Below are 20,236 nucleotides of genomic sequence, written 5' to 3'. Positions count from 1 at the left end.
TGCCTGTGCCAGGCCACCAGGTCGTGCATGTGCTAGGCTGCCAGCTCGCGCCAGGCCACGCCTGTGCTAGACCGCGCTTGGGCCGCCAAGTGGGACACCATCAACTTGGCTAAGGCAACTTGTTGCCAAAGTGGTTCCGGATGTCACCTAGTTGTTATGAGGTGACATGTGTCACAGTATCACTAGAGGACCAAATCCGCCCTCATCAATATCCACTGTTTTCAAAACCGGACCGGACCAAACGGTCGGGTAGGAAAAAATGGGAACCGGTCACCTGACCCGTTCCATTTTCCTCCAAAACTGTTTTTACCTCAAAACCGTTGATTTTGGTCAGCAAACCGTTGAACCGGTTGATTATCCGTTCGAACCAGTAATCGGACCCCTGACTAGTTCGGTCACTGATTTGTTTTTAAAAACCATGGTAATATCTCTATAATATTGACTTGGTCTACACCTCCTTATTTTCTCAAGCCTGTATTTATGAAGGATTTGATGCAATGAATTAACATACTAGGTTTTCCTTCCAAAAAAAAAAAAAAAGAATGGGATAAGTTAAAAAATACTGAGTTGATGTATGCATTCTTAAAACATGAAAAAATGCCTTACGAAAAAAAAATGAAAAATTATCATATCTTTTCCATTGTATTTTCCAATGAATTATCATATCTCGAATTTTAAAATGCGTCAATTTAGTACTCAAACATTCAAAACGTGTCAATTTAGTACCTACCGTAAACCAATTGTTAACCGGCCGTTAAGTGGCATTTAGAAAAAACACAAATGCCCATCAAGTGTTATCTAATTTTCTTTATCAACCATCCAAACATTGACAATAAATTAACAATCTCAAATTCTTGCTTCTTCTATTCAAGAAAAATGGGGGCATGTCTAAGTGGACATTATGGATCCCAACTTTCTTGAATAAAAGAGGCAATGACTTAGGATTGTTAATTTTTTGTCAATGTTTGAATCATTGATAAAGAAAATTAAAAGAGCATTTATATATTTTTCAAAGGAATTTAACGGATGATTAATAATAGGTACTAAATTGACACGTTTTAAAATTTTGAATACTAAATTATCGCATTTTAATGTTCAGGGCCAAAGTGGCACTTAACCCGAAGTACAGCTATTAATTGAAAAATTTTCCTTCTCTTTTTATTCGGACAGAAAACATGGATGATTTAGGTTCACAGTCTAAACGTCTGGACTGGACTTCCTGGGTTTTCTCTTTAGTATTTAGGAAATAGATGATGGATTGGTGGTATTGGCAATAAAGCTTAAATTTCAGAAAATATCTAACACTGCATATCTTACCATGAGACCCACCATGTATTAAATATACGGTGTGAGATCATATTAGTAAAGAATTGAAATATATTTTGTTCACAGGAAATCTGGAATTGCATGTGGGGCGTTGATGTGATCTCAATTTGGGTTAAAGTCAGGCCAATTATATCCTCTAATGTAATTATTTTGGATTTTGTTGAATATTAATAGAATTTAAGGTAGTCGCCCCTTCCTTAAATTGACAACAGACTAGATAGAATTAATTGACAATAGACCACTCATTGTTTGGGTTCTACCACATGGATTTTAAGCACCACCTAAAAGAGTTGGACAGGAAAGTCAAATCTCACATTATGTATTGACAACATCTCCCATGATTAAAAGCATACAGGTGCCCTCCCATTCAAAAGGGGACCCCTGTCCATATACCAACCTCACTCCCAGATCTGATCTCATAGTATATTCCAATCACACATTGGAAATATCTCTCATTCTTATTTGTTATATTTCATTGGAGATCGATGTTCTCAACATACATGACTGTGAGTAGTGTGAGGAGTCCAGGGGGGATCCAAGGGAGCCATACCCCCCATGGTCCAGAAATCCCCCACTATTAATACAAATTTTCATGTAAATTCTCCCTTCCCCCACTCCCCAATCCAATGGTTGGTCTCCCTATGGGTCCGCTTCCCTAATCCACTACTTTAGGTTTTGCCCCCCCCCCAGATAAAATTTCCATGCTCCATCCCTAGATCCCAGTTACTCACTCCCTGTTTTGCAAAGAACTTTATGGAGATCCATCTCAATTTTTTTTTTTTAAATTCAAAAAATGGTTATCCAAGCTATGATCATTCTATAAGATCCCAATTCCTTACAGTTCATTCTCATATCATAAGGTTTCCAGTTTCAGGCCATTGGTTAAGGCCAGGTTTGGGAGTGCATTTAATAACTCTTTATTTGAATAAGCATTTCTTTTGAGCCAGACCACGCCAATAAATATTTATTCATGTTTAGGAAATAACTCTAAAATAAGCGCTTATTTAATAAATCCAAAACAATCTCCGATGTCTTTTCAAAATGCTAAGATTACCCTTTGCTCAAAAAACATAGGGGTTTCCTCTATTCAATGATGATGTTTTTACTCCACTCTTCTTCTCACTTGAGAGACGACTCCATAGTTTTGGAAAACTTCCTTGTTGTAGAGTAAACTCAGTTCGATGAATTCTTCTTCTTCACTGTCTTTGGCAGGAGACCTTCTAGCTCCAGACGACAATGAGCCTTTGATGCAGTATAGGAGAAGGCCGATAAATTCTATGCAAGTTGAGACCATTCCGAGACATATAAGAAGCAGAAATGACGCCACTGGCCCATCTTATTAAATATTTGCCGATATAACATTATCACAGGATTTCTATCTTAGTATGTTTTTACCAAATTGGCACGATCTTAGAGTTTCCATCTTAGTTCATTTGTACCAAGATAGCATTATTTCGAATTTATATTCAATTAGGACTTTCCTTTTGAAGGATTTTAGTAGGATTCTATTTTGGAGTGTTTTCTTGGATTAGGACTTTATTTTTAAAGAGTTTTAGTAAGATTCTATTATAGAGTGTTTTCATATTAGAATTAGGAGACATAAGTGTGTATGCCTATATAAAGAGTAGCTAAGGGAAGGCTAAGGCAGTTCTCTTGTTATCAATTATCTTAATTGTTTAATGAATAGTTTTTCTTCCTAAAATTTGACTTTTGCTCTTTTCTTTGAAACTTTTTTCACGTGTTTCGTTTTCATACTACGCTAGTTGCTATCAGATCTCAAGTTGATATTCTTCGGATTATGTCTCTTAAGAAGAAACTAGTAACTCACCTTATGGAGCAGCAACTCAACAACAAAACACAAGAAGAGATGGCAGAGCTGAGAAGACAAGTCGAGGCACTTGCTGAGGAGGTGAGATTGCTGCATTCCTGGTCAGAAACAAGGGACAGTGACTCCAATGCAAGTATCTCCACACATTCCCTTTCATCATCAAGGCAAGCAACCAGATCGGCTGTAGTTGTGGGTGGTGATCAGAGACGGTGGCAAGCAGATATCAATGTTGAGATCCCAAAATTCCAATGAGGCATGACTCCAGAAGAATTCATGGATTGGCTCTTCGTGGTAGAAGAAACCCTTGAATTCAAGGAAGTTCCGGAAAATAAAATTGTATCCTTAATAACCACTTAGTTTAGAGGACGAGCAGTAGCATGGTGGCATCAATTGAATGTCATGTGGTAGAGAAGATGCAAAGAAAAGATTAAGACATGGGAGAAACTCAAGGCAAAGATGATGTTAGAATTTCTACCCCATAATTATATTCATTTACTTTATCAAGAATTGCAAAATCTAAAATAATGAACTGATACAGTAGATGAATATAGAAAGAAGTTTCATTTGTTAGTGGCCCGGAATGAGTTACCTAAAACCGAAGACCAATTAGTGGCTAGGTATATAGGTGGGTTGAGACCAAATATTCGGGATATATTAGACCTATTTAATTACTGTGATGTTTCTATGTCACATCAACATGCTTTGACCATAGAAAAAAAAAGCAGCCACCTAACCAATTAGGTTGGACCCAAACTCATGGTGGCTAAAATCATCAAAGAGCTTCACAATGAAGGACATTTTGGGCTAGACGAAACAATTCATCCCATCTTAGCAAGTTATTTTTGACCCAAGATGACAAGAAACATCACAAGGTTTGTGGAGTGTTGTCACATATGCCAAGTTTCTAAGGGAATAATAACCAATGTTGAATTATGCATGCCCTTTCCAATTTCTAAAGGAGCTTGGGTAGATATATCTATGTACTTCGTTCTTCGGGTTGCCATGTACCCAACGATAGGTAGATTCTATAATGGTGGTCGTAAACCGATTTTCAAAAATGGCTCAATTCGTGGCATGTGGGAAGACAATGGATGCCTCACTTATTGATGGTTTATTCCTCAAGGAGATTGTCAAACTCCATGGCCTACCATCTTTGATTACATTAGATAGAGACTCTAAGTTCATATCACACTTTTAGAAAAGTCTTTGGAGGCTAATGGGTACCTCATTACAATTCAACAATTCATATCATCCTCAAATAGATGAACAAACCAAAGTAATCAATAGGAGTTTGGGGAATCTTTTAAAAACTCTTGTAATTAGCCATGAACGACAATGGGATCTCTTATTAGCACAGACTGAGTTCACCTTCAATATGTCCAAAAACAAAAGTACCGGATATAGCCCATTTGAAGTAGTATATGGGACCAACCCTCTAGCGTCATTGACCTTGCTACTAGTACTTAGCCAGGCTTAATTCATGACAAAGATGATGATATGGTACAGAAGCTTAAGAACCTCCAAGAAGAAGTCCACAACAAGCTAGAGGTAGCAAATGCTAAGTACAAACAATATGTTGATGGAAAAATGAGGAAAGTAGTATTTGATACGAGATATTATATTTGGGCCATTTTAATAGAGGACCGCCTACAAATTGGGCAACGTGGAAAGCTAGCGCCAAGGGAGGTTGAACCATGCAAGATAGTTGAAGTCATCAATGAGAATGCGTATAGACTAAACCTACCCAGCCATATACGTACCCATGATGTTTTCAATGTCAAACATTTAGTACTTTATATTGGCATTCAGTCAGATGATGATTTGAATCCGATGACGGATTCTCTCCAACCCGGGTAGGATGATGCAATACAGGAGAAGACCGATAAGTTCTATGCAAGTTGGGACCGTTCCAAGACACATTAAAAGCATAAATAATGATATTGGCCCATTTTAGTAAATATTTACCGATACAACATCATCACAGGAATTCTATCTTAGTACGTTTTTACCAAGTTGGTGCCATCTCAAAGTTTCCATCTTAGTTTGTTTTTACCAAGATAGCATTATTTCGAATTTATATTCAATTAGAACCTTTCTTTTGAAGAATTTTCGTAGGACTTTATTTTGGAGTATTTTCTTAGATTAGGATTTTAGTAGGATTCTATTATAGAGTGAGTTTTAGTAGGATTCTATATGAAGAGTAGTTAGGGGAAGGCTAAGGCACTTCTCTTGTTATCAATTTTCTGTTTATTGTTTAGTGGAGAATTTTTCTTCTTAAAATTCAACTTCTACTATTTTATTTAAAGCTTTTCTCATGCATTTCATTTCCATACTACACCAGCCTTGGCTCGTAGAAACTCCAACAAACAAATTAAGAAGGTTCTTTGGGCAAAGACAATTGTGATCCCTCCACTTCTTTGAACGTCATGGAACCTGATCTTGGTTTTAGGAGTTTTGGAGCTTAATTTGGCAAAAAGGATATCAACATTGCTTGATGCTCTGATTAGGGATTTTGATTGCAAAGATGAAAATACACTTAAAAGCCAAGATCGGGTAGTTTACAAGAGGTATTGTTCAATCAAATATTGTTATCCGTTTTTAGTTCGTGCGTTGAAATATGAGTTTCTGTTCCAATGACTCATGGAGAGTAACTTGGATGTGGATTTGACACATTCTTCTTGTGCATGATACGTGGCCAGGAACACAAAAGTCCTTTTTGGATAAATTTGTCATAAAATTGAGGGGTAAAATTGTCTTTTTAAATGAATAAGTGCTTATTGGAGAAAAAACCAAATAAGTGCTTATTTAAAAAATAATCACTTGAAAAGGCAGCACTTGTTTTTAAGAGAGAGAGAGGAGCTAGCGGTAAGAAAGAGAGAGGGATAATGAAGGGGGAATGGAGACAAGATATATCAAAAATGATTGCCAGAGTTCGTGTTTCTGTGTTCAAGAGGGACTTATGAACCAAAGTAGAACAAAATCACTGGAATAAAATAACTATATGGCATTTAATTGATAAATGTTGTGTGAATAACTCCATGGGGTACAGAGTCATCCTCAAACCCATAAACCCCCAAACCCATAAATATAGTTTTAAGAATTATGGTAATTATTAATTTTAGTTATTTATTTAAATAATTAAAAAATTTATAAATTAATTTTCATTAAATTAAATTACAAAATTCAGTAATTTTTAGTAAGTAGTTAGAAAAAAATTTAAAGACCACTGACATGAATAAAATGATTTTCTGAAAATAATTATTATCATTTTTAGATAATAATAGTAATATTTAATTAATTTCATATAATAATAAAAAATCATATTGAAAATTCTCATTAATATTTCATAGATAATATCCATAAATTACTACAAAAATAATTTAGTAATTTGGATTAAAGAATTTATTTTAATTAATTTTATTTATGATGACTATCCCCTTAAAAACACCCAATTACAATGACATTCAAGGAAAAATATAATGAAGTGGAGCAAGCTCCAATGTGGTCATATATTGAGAAAGATGTAGGAAACTGACGATGGCATATAAAATGGCAATGCATTTTTAGTTTTATTAAATTGTTTATAATTTTTGTTAAATTTCTAATTAATTATATTAATTGTTATTAATTTTTTGTTATTTCTAAATAGAGTTATGGGATTTAAATTAATAATAATTAAATATAGAAGTAATAATTTTTGTTACTTCTTAATTTTTATGTTATAAATTCATAGTGGTATTTATTGTTGTCTCAATGATATCTTCTAATCTTTGCACAAAATTTCTACCCACAAACTTTGAATTTGGAGATTAATATCCAAAGTCCAAAAACGTGAAGAAGATAGAATTTTGGTGAACCAAACTTAACCTTTTGTCCATCAATTAAACCAGTAAATTAGAGCCATGTTAAATAAGAGTACTTGTGTCGATTCATAATTCACATATTTACACCAACAAAAAGTTCAGGAGAATATACTATAATACCCAATTGCTTAAAAGCGAAAAGTCATATGGAACCTATCTGCAGCCGTGTCTCTTTCAATCCTCAGTTTTGGCTAGCCCTCCAGGGAGTTCAACATATGGTGGTAGAGATATTTAGTATTTGGCTCTAGTTTGTGGGATGTGGTAAGTGGTAACTGAAATTTCACATGGTGCACATAGGACGGATGTTTTTTCTTTAGTAGAACACCTACCTACCTCTGCTCTAGCAAACCAGCCAGTGCTTGGTCCCACATTTTGCTTTCAATGAATCCCAACTCCACATGAAAACATGAATCAGAATCGGCTTTAGAGCAAGAGAAAACATGACACTTACTTTGCCTAAGTAGGGGAAGGGAAAGAAAGAGAAAGAGTGAATGAAAGAGGTAGAAAGGGAAAAGGGAGAAATGAAAGAGGTTTAAAGAAAGAAGAGAGAAGGGGGAACCAAAGAAAGAGAGGGTTATTGATGTGGAAGCAATCGGGTATGACCTGGCAGGAGCATCAGCTCGGCACAGCGACATAGCCATATCCCCAAAAGTAACTCATGCTTCCTAGGAGGTAGAACCCGAGCTTTTCCTAGAAATCCCGAGTCTTACAAGGAACCCCGCGAAGGGAGAAGCCCGGACTGACCCACCTCGGGTCAGTCTGGGCCACACTCCTACCCAAACTCAAGGCTTCACCTCATGCACCACCCCGGCACTTTGGCTCCAGGTCGCAGGACTGAATAACCATACTTGACAAAGAAGTCCGTACTCTGAGGCGGCGCACCTGACTGATCAGGGATTTGACAAATGACAACCACACTCCAACGGCCACCTGCTACCACCATCTCAGTTGTTGTAGAGACGACCCTGACAGAGAAGACAGTGGCGGCTATGCCTGCCCCCCACAGAGCGGTTACACCTGATCTGGTAGAGGCTTGGGAGTGAGTGCACCAAGGTGGTCATAAAAGACCCTCTTCCCCTAGAATAAAGGTAAGTGATACTTTCGCGCCTTCTGGTCTTAGAATCTCTCATCTTCCTTGCTTTCTTAAGAGTGCTAACTTGAGCATTGGAGCATTCCCACCGGGTTCCTTCCCCGGGGATCTCTCGTTTTCTCATTGTTTCAGGCATCTCCCACTCCATCAGAGGCAAGATCACTGACAGCTAAGACCGACCAGATCGTGCATCATCAAATACTAAATCTAAGGTTGAAATAACCACAAGTCCTACAAACAACAAAGGATCTAGTAGATAACTGGTGTTTATCACGACGCCGCTGTTGTTTCTCAATTTTATAGTGTAACAAGTTTCTACAATAATATTGGTGGAGTGGAGGGCGATGATGATTTGATCAATAAGGCCGGGCTGGTATATTTGATCCAGAGAGGAGAGAGTTGGGTGACCAATCAACGAGCAGTTGAGGATGGTGCATTCATGGGATTCATGAATCTAATATGAATAGAATGAGATGGAGCATCCCTGGTTCACTACTTATATAGAATTGGCAGTGTTACAAGAACCATTAGATATCTTGTAGGATGTTGTTACAAAACATCAGAGGATGAATAGTGAAGTAGGGGGATACCATATTGAATCCAAGTTTTAACACTATTTGTAGAATTAAAGAAGAAGGGTTGTAAATCCAAAGAGGAACGTTAATCAACTAAGCCTATAACACCATTACATAAATCCTCAAAGGATGAATAAAGGCTATCACCTATTGTATATTTGTATTCCACTTTGAGGAGTAAGGTTTATGTCCCCCTAGTTTTCATTAATACAACTTTTGTTTTGCTTTAAAAAAAAAAAGGATGACGCCATTAATGGTAACAACTGATGAGAAGGAATACATGGCAACTAGGGGGATACAGGGTGTAGATTGATGGTGGCGAGTCTGGAAATGGTTCTGTTTTCATATTTCCTTGTAACAAACCATGAAAACAACAATGGTTCTGTTTTCATGATTCAACAAACATTAGATGGCTGACTTTATATATTATATGGTCAATTAATTCCTTGGTATTCAAATTTTAGATGTTTGGTTTATGGGTTGGGGATTGGAAATAGGGAATATTCTAAAAAGATTTCTTTTTTCCTTGTTTGTTTTGAGGGAAATATGCGATAAGATGGGAAAATTGTGGGATGCGGGATCCAAAAAATAAGAATGCAGGATCGCATCAAATCAATGCAACCCCACTGAGAAAGGAAGAGTTGAGTATATATCTCTTGTCTTCTCCATCTACCTTCAGAGGTGTTGCAACAGTCATATATCTTAGGCTACTTTTCTGGTGTTTTCAAGTAATGGTAAGACCGGACTCATCTTCTACTCGTGTTAGGGAGCCTTTTTTTCAACAAAAATATCTACACCCCCTCCGTTTCCCGCTTCACCTTCTTCCCTGATTTTTACTTGGGTTCTAATACCTCCAAAATGAAATACATTTTTAGAGTTCAGAATCTCTTCCTCCTTCTTTGGATTTTGCCTTATGGAAGGCCCTTAGCACTGCTTTTTCCATTTTTGTTTGCATTTCTCGTGCAATCTTCACGTAACGAAATTACCCCGTCTCTGCATCTTCTGTAAATTTGCATTTCTCTACATTGGTTGTATCTTGATAGATTTCTTTTTTCTCTTTCATTTATTCTCATGTTCATTCATTTTGTGCTTGTCTCCTTATAGGTAGTTCACTGTATTACTGCAACTTTTATGTTTTAGAATTTTTTTATTATGCTTTTCAAAATATTTTGAGTCCTTTCATTTGTTGGCTTGTTTCCCCAATACTTGCTTTTCCTTTTCTTTTTGGGTTTGTGCTTTTCTTAATATCTTCCACACTCATCATTCTACTTTTAGAGGTGACAATCAGGGGGTTTCGACCCTCCTTTTCTTCTTTTGTTGAAAATGTGCAACAAGGTTTTCATATCTTCTTCCTGTTATGAATAAGAAATTGAGGGTTTTTGCTTCTTCATGAAAATCCGAAGCCCTATTCTTGCATTTATTTTTTAGCAAGATCTGTTTATTTCCTCAGCTCTTTACTTGCAAATATTGAATAATAAAGTTGATTGACAGTATTTATTTAGTATGTATAAAATTGTAAAAAATGCTTGTTGTTAATTGTTTTAATTTTTTTTTTTACTTGTTTTAATCGCTTCCATTGTTTTAAGTTCATTTGAATATGACATAAGACGCTTATATGTGTTAATGTCAACATGCATTTTATGTGATTTGTGAATTGTGAATTTCAATTGATCTATGTACTGATGTCTTATACAAGTGCTGATGATACTTCAGTTTTATGTTGAAATGTGGTAGTTATATTCTTAGAAATTGAAATAATGAAAGCCCAATTTTTCAGATTTTTGGAATATTCACAACTTTTTTTGTTTATTTATTTTCAATTATATTTAGTAATTAAAATCCATGCTTGTTTGGTTATGTCTTAGTTGGTGGACTGCCTCACTTCACGCCAATGTTGCATATACCACTTATAGAATCTTAATTAAAAAATTTATTGGCACAATTGCGTCTTGAGAAACTTTGAATCTTTTGAGTGATGATGAAGAATGGTGACTTGACTTCTCACCATGCTTGGACCCTTTTATTGATTATATCTCCAAATCAAGGGCAAAGGATTATTCCATTACATTTTTTATAAACAATGACAACCAAAGAGGTTGATGTCTACATTTATGCTTGTGAGAGAATAAAACCTATTCAAGGAACTTAACAACTTAAGCTTTTAGGTTAAATGGTTTTCTAAGATGATATTAGAGTCACTTTGACCAAGTGGTTTAATGTTCATTTCACGTCACTCCCATTATAAATGATACTTTCTTTTTTGGTGCATGACAGAAACTTTATGTTAAGACGAATTAAATATCACTAAATATTGTGCTGACTTTTAGATGCTAAATGAGTTGTTTAGAGAGGACATTAAACAACACAGGACTTATAGAGGGAAGTATAGTTTCCAAAGCTTCATGTGTTTATCTTTTCATGGTCCATGTCCAAACACTCCCCTGCCCAACTTTAGATTTAAAATAAAAATTTCAGCAATTAACATAATTTGATAAAAGCCAGATATCAAGGTTTTTAAAAATGACTCAGAGAACGAACCAATTAGGGGGTCCGATTCCCAGGCCTAACGGTCTGATCGTTTAAATCAAATGACCAGCCCGTTCTGACAAAAAAAATAAAAATAAATAAAAAATGATCAAAAATTTTCGAACGATTAATCATCCGGGTCAGCGGTTTGTTGATCAAAATCAACAGTTTTTAGTAAAAGTCCGGTTTTAAAGAAAAGCAGAACCGATCACTTGACCAATTCCCAATTTTTCTGGTCTGACCATCTGATCTGGTCCGATTTTGAAAACCATGCCAGATATGGAACTGATGTGAAACGAAGGTTTCACTCCTGGACAGCCGAGAGAGTCAATATTTGTAGAATTGAACTCTCAACATGGCTGAAATAGTTGTCAAATGAAACTACTCATGTTAATTGTAGCAAATATGCTTAGTTGTCGTTTACTCCTCTTTAGGCTGATCAAAAGAGAAAGTGTAAACCATGAAATCTAGATCCACTGGGTAACCTTCCAAAGTGATAAACTGCGGGCAGGTTACATTGCACCCCATTTATAAAGAAAATATAAGTTGATGTTTTTAAACTTCATGGTAATATTGGGAAAAGATACCATTGATGATGTTACGTGACTCTTGTTATTACATAATTATATCGTTTATTTTACTAGTATTTGACTTTCAAAGGAACTTTAACAATTGAATTCAAGCATAACCACCTCTTGATATTTTGAGAGTTAATGACAATATATATAATCACCTCTTTAGGTGTTTGCTATGTTTCTTGTGTTACCGGAAGACTTGGCATTAAAGAATGTAGTAGAAATCTATGACAAACCTACAACAAATTCGTGGACTATACGTTGATTTATTGAATTCAACTTTTCTCATTTAGGATTAGGCTTTATCCCTTTATCTCAAGAAAGATTATGTAATCTTCTTAGCAGGTTTTGGGATGAATTTTTGAAGCAATTAAGCGTCAAACTTCTAAGTTGATAGTAACCATAGTCAACCCTATTCTTTGCTTTGCATGGTTAACGCATATAAAAAATTATATCTATTGTCCCATCAAATTCTTATCACTTACAGAGCTTTGAATTTGGAGTTCGATTTTGATAAGATTGCCTTGTTAAACTCCTAATTAAGAGGCTTCCTGATTTTCCTGATTTTCTAATTACATATAAATTCAGTTGGACAGGTGCATATAACAAGGGGCTCAGGCTAATTAAAACCTTAACCCTAAGCCAAAGCTCAGCTCAAGTTCAACTGAAATTTCACCTTGCTTGAAGCCCAACTAGAGTTCAGCTAAGTGTTCACCCGAACATGCTTGAAGCCTAACCAGAGCTCAGCTAAGCTTCCACCCCAACATGCTTCAAACCCAACTAGAGCTCGACTCAAGCTTTTACCTTACTTGAAGCCCAACATGGTAGTTCCAACTTACGAAAAATCTTAACAAGGTCATGTCATGTTGTGTTAAAATTTAGTTCAACTCTAATGATTTTCCCACAAAACAAACATGAGAAAAGTAATTTTCCCACTATTTTCTCTTGCACAACCAAACGATGGAACATGAAAAATTCACACTTTTTCATCCATATTCTTATCCCATCCCACCCAAATCTTCCCACAAACCAAATGGAACATTAGGCTGTTAATAGAGTCGAAATCAATGGAAATATATTATCCATCAATTCTCTTTGTGATGTAATCAAATACGACCCTATGAATTCAAGGATTATAGAGGTTTCAATAACAATAAGTATGCTAAAGAAGAGAACCCTAGGAGATGTATCCTCGCTCTCTTGTTCGTTGCATGTGAGAGGTGGGGCAACTTTTCAAATAAAGTTAAAGAAAGGCAAAGGGAGCATAGAGTGTCAATATTGGGCTTAAGAAAAATTCAGCTACACTAAATGTCATATGAAAATGGTCCTAACTTGAATTACTAGCACAGGAGACTTTGTCCGATGAATCTTAGCCCCTATTTGGTATCACTTATTTTAGGTACTTAAAGTAAGTAGTGGGACCACGCAATGAGTGGCAAATAAGCACTTATTTGCATTTGGTGAAACAGGAGCAAATAAGTGCTTATTTACGAAATAAGTACTTGAAAAAAAGCAACTTAGGGGCTATTTATTTTAAGCACTCTTTCAATAAGTACTCATTCCAATGTTTTGGGGCAAAACTGTTCCATTGTCTTCTCCATGTGAGCTCCAACACGAACCAGCAATGGTGACACACAACTCTAGGCAGAGAAGTCGTTCTAAGTACATGAATCTCCACCCTTTTTCTCCATTTTGGGCAATTATTCATGGTTATAATTGTCATTTTCACAAATATAAGTACTTATTGGTTAAGTGGCTCATTAAACACTATAACCCAAATAAGTACTTAAAATAAGTTTAAGGTTGCATTTGAATGTGGTTTAAAAGTATAATTACACCGATGGAGTTGTACACTGATCGGTTTAAAATTATGTTCCGTTGTAAATGGAAAGTGGGATTATCAATGTAAATGTGTACGTCGTAGTTTACATCATTTTTTGGTGTTAAATTATACTTCATCCAAATGGCTACAAAACCGGACTGGAGTGTTTAATTACACAGGTCCGATATTTACACCGCAAATAAACACAACTTAAGTGATTTGAGAAAGGACCTACCAAACACTAATAAGTACTTAAAGATAAATATATACTATTATAAAAAGTACAAATGAGGGTGTGGAACTTTCATTGACTAAAATGTATATATTTGTGTATTTAGTCAATTTCTAATTATGAGGGTTGAAAATGTAAGTTCAATTAATACTTTTCACCTCGTTTAATCCCTTCTCATTAAGTCTTATATTTAAGGTATTAACTCACATTCTCTCTTATTAAATCTTATATTTAAGTAAATGCTACTAATTAGATCTTTCTCCAATACTTTTAACAATATAAAAACACACAACCACACACACACACACACACACATTTTAACCCCCCTAAAGTTTTTAGTTGTTGATGAAACCTCTCTTGAAGTTTCATAATTACAATTACATCCCTTGAACTTTCTGATATAGTTGCATGTGTAGATCCCCTTGTAGCTTTGTTAGAATCTTCTTATCTAGGACTGTCAATAGTATTCGAAAATCCGATTTCGAAATCAAGATTCGGCATAATTGAATCAAATTCGAGTATTTAATTAGTCAAATTCAGATATCTTATTCATATCGATTAGCTAATTGGATTTGAATTTGGATATGACATGATTCAATTCGATAAATATCCAAACCCGAACGACTATTTAATTCTTATATATAATATATAAAATATTTAAATGTTTTATATAATTTATCTATATAATAATTAAATTGTATAAATAATTTATGTGTTTATATACTTTATATAAATAAAATATTTATTTTATATATTAATTTACTACCTAAAATAATTAATTGGTCAAATTTGAAACGAATCAAATATTCAAATATTTAATCAAATTCGAATTCGAATATTAATTTTTCAATATCCGTTGGATATCAAATTGAATTCGGATATCGAATTTTCTAATTGAATTCAAATTCGAATATTGCCTTATTTGATTTGAATTCAATATGTTTACACCCCTATTCATATCAACCATTCAAAGGAAAAATTGCAACTTTAAATTCTCTATTTTTTGTTGTTTATAAAATTTGTATTGCTTTTCTATAGAAACCAGCCTTAATAATTATTGCATGGGTATTTTGGACATTTTTGTGCCTCTTTTGGAAGATTCTAAAAAAGGGGGTCTACTTGCAATTGTATCAAAGAGTTCAAGGGAGGTGATAACAATTATCAAACTTCAAGGGAGGTTTCATCAATTTACCCTCAAAACTTACTCAAAAACAAAACCACTCTTTATCTAAGTAATTGGTTCCGTTTATGTTTATTGAATAAACGTTTGTACTTTATTTGTTGGTAAAACCAAGAAATGCAATAATTGCAACTGTTCATGACAACTAGGTGCCACTTCAACGAAACAATGAATAAACGCCTGTCCGCTTGTGGAAGCTTCAAAAAATAACTTCTACAAAGGGTTGGCATTAACATAAACCAAAGTTCATTTTTACATTTTCGATGTATGTAGAGACTCTGGATCTCTTGCCCATGCCTACCCACAATACACCACCCCCCGTGAATTGGGAACATCTCCCCCTGCATAATACTATGCAGAGGATTAGATGTTCTCCATGTATGGCTGCGATAAACGTGGACAGGAGATCCGGGCTCGTATGCAGAAGAGCAAGAGAGAGAAAATGCTGAGATGGCACCTATGTGGCACCATCAGTAATCCTTTACTAAATAAACGTAAACGGAACCAAACAACTTGTAAGCTATTCAACCATTAGAATCAAATTGGTCAACCTATGAAATCATAGTTAATAAAATTTTTAAATAAAATACATATAGAAAATTACAAAAATATAGAAAAATTAGACACATTTATGATATTTTTATTTAATCAAATTAAAAAAAATAAGTGTAATAAACAAGATTTGTTTTATTGATGATGAAAATGAAATACATAATGTAAAACCAACCAAAAATGAAATTATTTTCCTATTTGGCAATGATCAATAGTTCAAATTTTGGGTCAAATTTGTCAACCTTTAATGTCATAATTAAATAATAAAAAATAATAAAACATAAAAACACAAAAATGAAAAATAAATAAATAAATTTTACAAAAAGCATTTGGGCACATGTGTAATATCAATATTTATCATATTAAACAAAAAAAAAGTGTACATAACAGAATTATTTTTACACATATAGAAATAAAAAAAGTTATAGATAAAATTAAACACATCTATAAATCTATATTTACACTACTATTAAAAATATGAAAAAAAATTATGGAACATTCTTTTGACTAAAATGCCCATCATTTGAATTTAATCTCTATTTAATTGTGAGGTTTAAAATATAATTTGAATTACTACTTTTCACATCATTCAATTCCATATCTTTATATCTTACATTTTTTTTGATAAATGAACAAAAAAGATAGAATAAAAACTAAAAAGATCAAACATCATAAAAAGAAGATTTTAGGCTTGTAAATGATACCCAAAACTTTGCAGCACAATATGAGATGTTTACATAATTGGATTCAGATTTTGCAATTTGCATCCGATTAATAAGAAAAAATATAAAATATAAAAAAAATTGAATATATTATTACAATCATTATCATTATCTAGTATTTATGAAATAAGTATTTATTTCTCTACCCGTTTATTTGCAAAATATAGCGTTAGTACATCTTGAAAAGAGATAAGAGGTTTAGTATCTTTGAGACACGTTGAGGGAGATTTAAGTTTTTTTTAAAAAAAAAAAAAAAAAAGGTCTTTTGCCCTTGTATTTAATAGGGAGAGAAATGACAATATTTGAAATCCCCGATAATTGGAATGTGTTTTAGAATTTTTTTTCTTGGGATTCACGTGGAATGCTATTTTTCACTTGTATTTAATAGGGAGATAATAAATGGAAAATTTGGAAATATTTCACAATTATTGCTATAAATGATGGTAATTAATGGGCTCAATTTGAAAATTGAAAAAGACCATAATAAATAGGGCATTAAAAAGTGGCTAAAAGCATAACGAGTAAGAAATGGGATTTAATGAAACGAATCGGTCCAATTAATGAAGAATTATTACATTTGAATTTAAAACAACGCATATGTATCCACCGACTGATATTACCACAGTACAAACAAAAGACATTGTAACCGGTGAAATTGTGTCAATATCAAATCATTCCACTTGCACCGGTTTTAGAAGTTGATCCCTCTAAAAACTTATATGATATACTCTCTGTAAGAGAAGTATCGTATCAATGGTGATGGTTAATATAAATGTTTGTTGTTAGGAATCGTGTCCCATGCAGATGTTCTTGACAGGAAAGGGAAAGAAGGAAGATTCCAGTCCGACGGTTTTGGTTGAGCTAGATCCTCTGTGGTGTCCTGTGTAAAACCACTCCAGAGAGATCCTAGTCCGCCGGCTCTGGTTGTGAAACCTCACTGAACGATCCCTGAATTCTTTTAGATCATGCTGACGGCATCATATGGCAATAAATGGGGGTTTATGTTTTTCCATAAAAAGAGTTAAAGAAACCAACAACCAATCAACAATCATGGAAGGAGGTGGTGATATGATTACACAAGGCTTACGTTAGAATTGACATCATCGTTACTCTCCGCGCAGCGCCACACCAGTGGGTCCGGCGACTCCTGATTTTTCTCTTTTTTTGTTTTTTGTGACTCCGGTCCAGTCTGGTGAGGTGCAGAGTTCAAGTGAGCTTTCAGCCTTCAGAGTTCAGCCATCGTCATACGTCACGCACCCCTAATGTAATATTATAATATTATCAAGAAAAGAAAAAGTCCTTGATTCCAATTGTGCGGTTTCAATCTTCTCCCCACTTTAGGCACGACGTTCCCTTTAAATCATTGATTCACGGACACCTATCAAACTTAGCATTCTAGAAGCCTACCCATTTTTAAAGTAGACCCACCCAGGCCCAGAACTAAACTATGACCACAACCCCAGTGAAGTGTGAACCAACCAACATCTACATAATTTAATTATTAATTCAAAAAATAAATCAATAAAAGGAATTTTACGGAAAAACAAGTGGAGAGAAGGAACGAAAGACGAAAAAAATAGAGAGTGGAGAGAACCTCTACGCTCTACCTATGACCTATCTATCAATCTGTCTGTCTCTCCATCTGTCGTCTATCTATGCATCTATCCTATAAAAGCACTTTTTATTTGTTTGAGCCCATATCTTTTGTCCTAACACGGTAGCCACCCTTCAGTTTCAGGCTTTCCTCCGCCTCCTCCGCCTGCCTCATCTGATATAAAACACCACCGCACAAGCCAATCGCAGAGGAGGAAGCATCTATCCCCACCCATGGAGCAACCGCAACGAACTCCCCACATAATCATCGTTCCGACACCGGGGATGGGCCACCTCATTCCGCTGATCGAGTTCGCCAAGCGACTCGTCCACCACCACCACTTTACAGTCACATTCGTCGTTCCCACCGATGGTCCCCCTTCCAAAGCCCAAACCTCCGTTCTCGACTCCCTCCCCAAAACCATCTCCTCCCTCTTCCTCCCTCCCGTTAACTTCGATGACCTCCCCGACGATGCTAAGATCGAAACCCGTATCTCCCTCACCGTAGTTCGTTCCCTCCCTTCTCTCCGCGACGCCTTGAAGACCTTGGTATACACCACTCGTCTCGTCGCCTTGGTCGCTGATCTCTTCGGCACCGACGCCTTCGACGTTGCCAAGGAATTCAAGCTTCCGCCTTACATCTTCTTCCCTTCCACGGCCACGACTTTGAATTTGTTCTTCCACCTACTCGAGCTGGACCAGAGATACTCCTGTGAGTACAGAGACCTGCAAGAACCGGTGGAATTGCCGGGGTGCCTACCCATTCCCGGGAGCGAACTCTTGGACCCGGTTCAAGACAAGAAGAATGAGGCCTACAAATGGCTTCTGCACCACACAAAGCGATATTTGCTGGCTGAGGGTGTTATGGTGAATAGCTTCATGGATTTGGAACCGGGACCTCTGAAGGCTCTCAGGCAGGATATTCCGGGCAGACCTCCGGTGTACCCGGTTGGGCCGCTGATACGGACAAGTTCTTCCGATGCTGGGGCGGCGGAGAGGCCCCACTGCTTGAAGTGGTTGGACGATCAGCCCAGTGGATCGGTCCTATTTGTGAGCTTCGGGAGTGGTGGAACGCTTTCACATGAGCAGCTAACGGAACTGGCATTGGGATTGGAGATGAGCGAGCAAAGATTTTTGTGGGTTGTAAGGAGCCCAAGTCAAAAAGCAGCCAACGCCACTTACTTCAGCGTTCACGGCGTAAGCGACCCTTTTGATTTCCTACCGAAAGGATTCTTGGAGAGGACCAAGGGGTTGGGGCTGGTGGTATCCTCCTGGGCTCCTCAAACAGAAATCCTCAGTCATGGCTCCACCGGTGGCTTCCTCACTCACTGTGGCTGGAACTCCACCCTGGAGAGCGTCGTATATGGCGTGCCTTTGATCGCATGGCCGCTTTACGCCGAGCAAAAGATGAACGCGTTTATGCTTTCCGAGGATCTGAAGGTGTCACTAAGGGCCAAAGTGAACGAAGATGGGTTGGTGGGTCGAGCAGAAATTGCCACCGTTGTGAAGGGGCTCATGGAAGGGGAAGAAGGGAAGAGAATTCGGTCTAGGATGAAAGATCTCAAGGACGCAGCTGCCAGAGTGCTGAGCGAAGATGGGTCTTCTACAAAGGCACTCTCGGAGGTGGTAAACAGATGGATTAACTAAAACGATTTTATAAAAAATTTAAAAAAAAAAATGAAAATGTAGACGATTGTATGTAAGACATATAGTTTGCTTTCGTTTTCTGGCCATAATCCATTAATCCTTCCTTCTGTACCTAGCAGACTCTATATAGATATCTGCAATCCATCTTCTTAGCGTTTCGATTTCTTTCATTTTTGTCAGAGTAATTGGTCTTTGCTACCTCTACAATTAGATTAGGGCTAATTGTAAGTAATCTTCAGTCGAATTTGAACCGGTTCAGATTCATAACACACAAAAAGATCAGTTTAAATGGAATCTTAGGTAGAGAGAGTTGGATTGTTTGGTGAAGGAACTCAAATAGGGAAGCAGAATTGACACTTGGCAGTGACAGTGCAACTCGACCTGTTTGAATTAGGATTGGGAATTGAGGAATTGCCTTGAATTGAATCTCTTGATCATGAACAAATTTAGCTTAATTACCTTTCCTTAATAGTTCTAACTTATTGTTTAAACAGAGAAAATGGTTGTGCGCATATTACAAATTCACAGTTCACAATCAGGTCTCAAATCCACTTGCCAAAATGTAACAAGTGTTCTCTTTGCCACGCCTTCAAGTGCCAATCACCATGCCTACAACCACCACTCTAGCATCCAAGTGTCTGCCATGGGTGGTTTATGCATGTACTTTTGTATGGGGAATTGCCAATGACACTATTGTAATATTGT

General features: G+C 36.1%; 1 protein-coding gene across 1 annotated transcript; it reads left to right on the top strand.

Annotated features, from left to right (window-relative positions):
• The first annotated feature begins 17,827 nt into the window (after window positions 1-17,827).
• Window positions 17,828-19,701, top strand: LOC148864513 (hydroquinone glucosyltransferase-like). The gene has a single exon (XM_088977237.1). It carries the CDS (start codon window positions 18,119-18,121, stop codon window positions 19,529-19,531), a length of 1,413 nt encoding a protein of 470 aa, XP_088833363.1. The 5' UTR covers window positions 17,828-18,118; the 3' UTR covers window positions 19,532-19,701.
• Window positions 19,702-20,236: the final 535 nt, after the last annotated feature.

The sequence above is a fragment of the Nelumbo lutea genome, chromosome 3, assembly GCF_056320005.1.
Source record: "Nelumbo lutea isolate HS-2025 chromosome 3, American lotus-T2T, whole genome shotgun sequence".
In the NCBI taxonomy this organism is placed as follows: Eukaryota; Viridiplantae; Streptophyta; class Magnoliopsida; order Proteales; family Nelumbonaceae; genus Nelumbo; species Nelumbo lutea.
The sequence above is the reverse complement of the archived record's forward strand: the minus strand, read 5'-3'. Positions and strand labels throughout refer to the sequence as shown.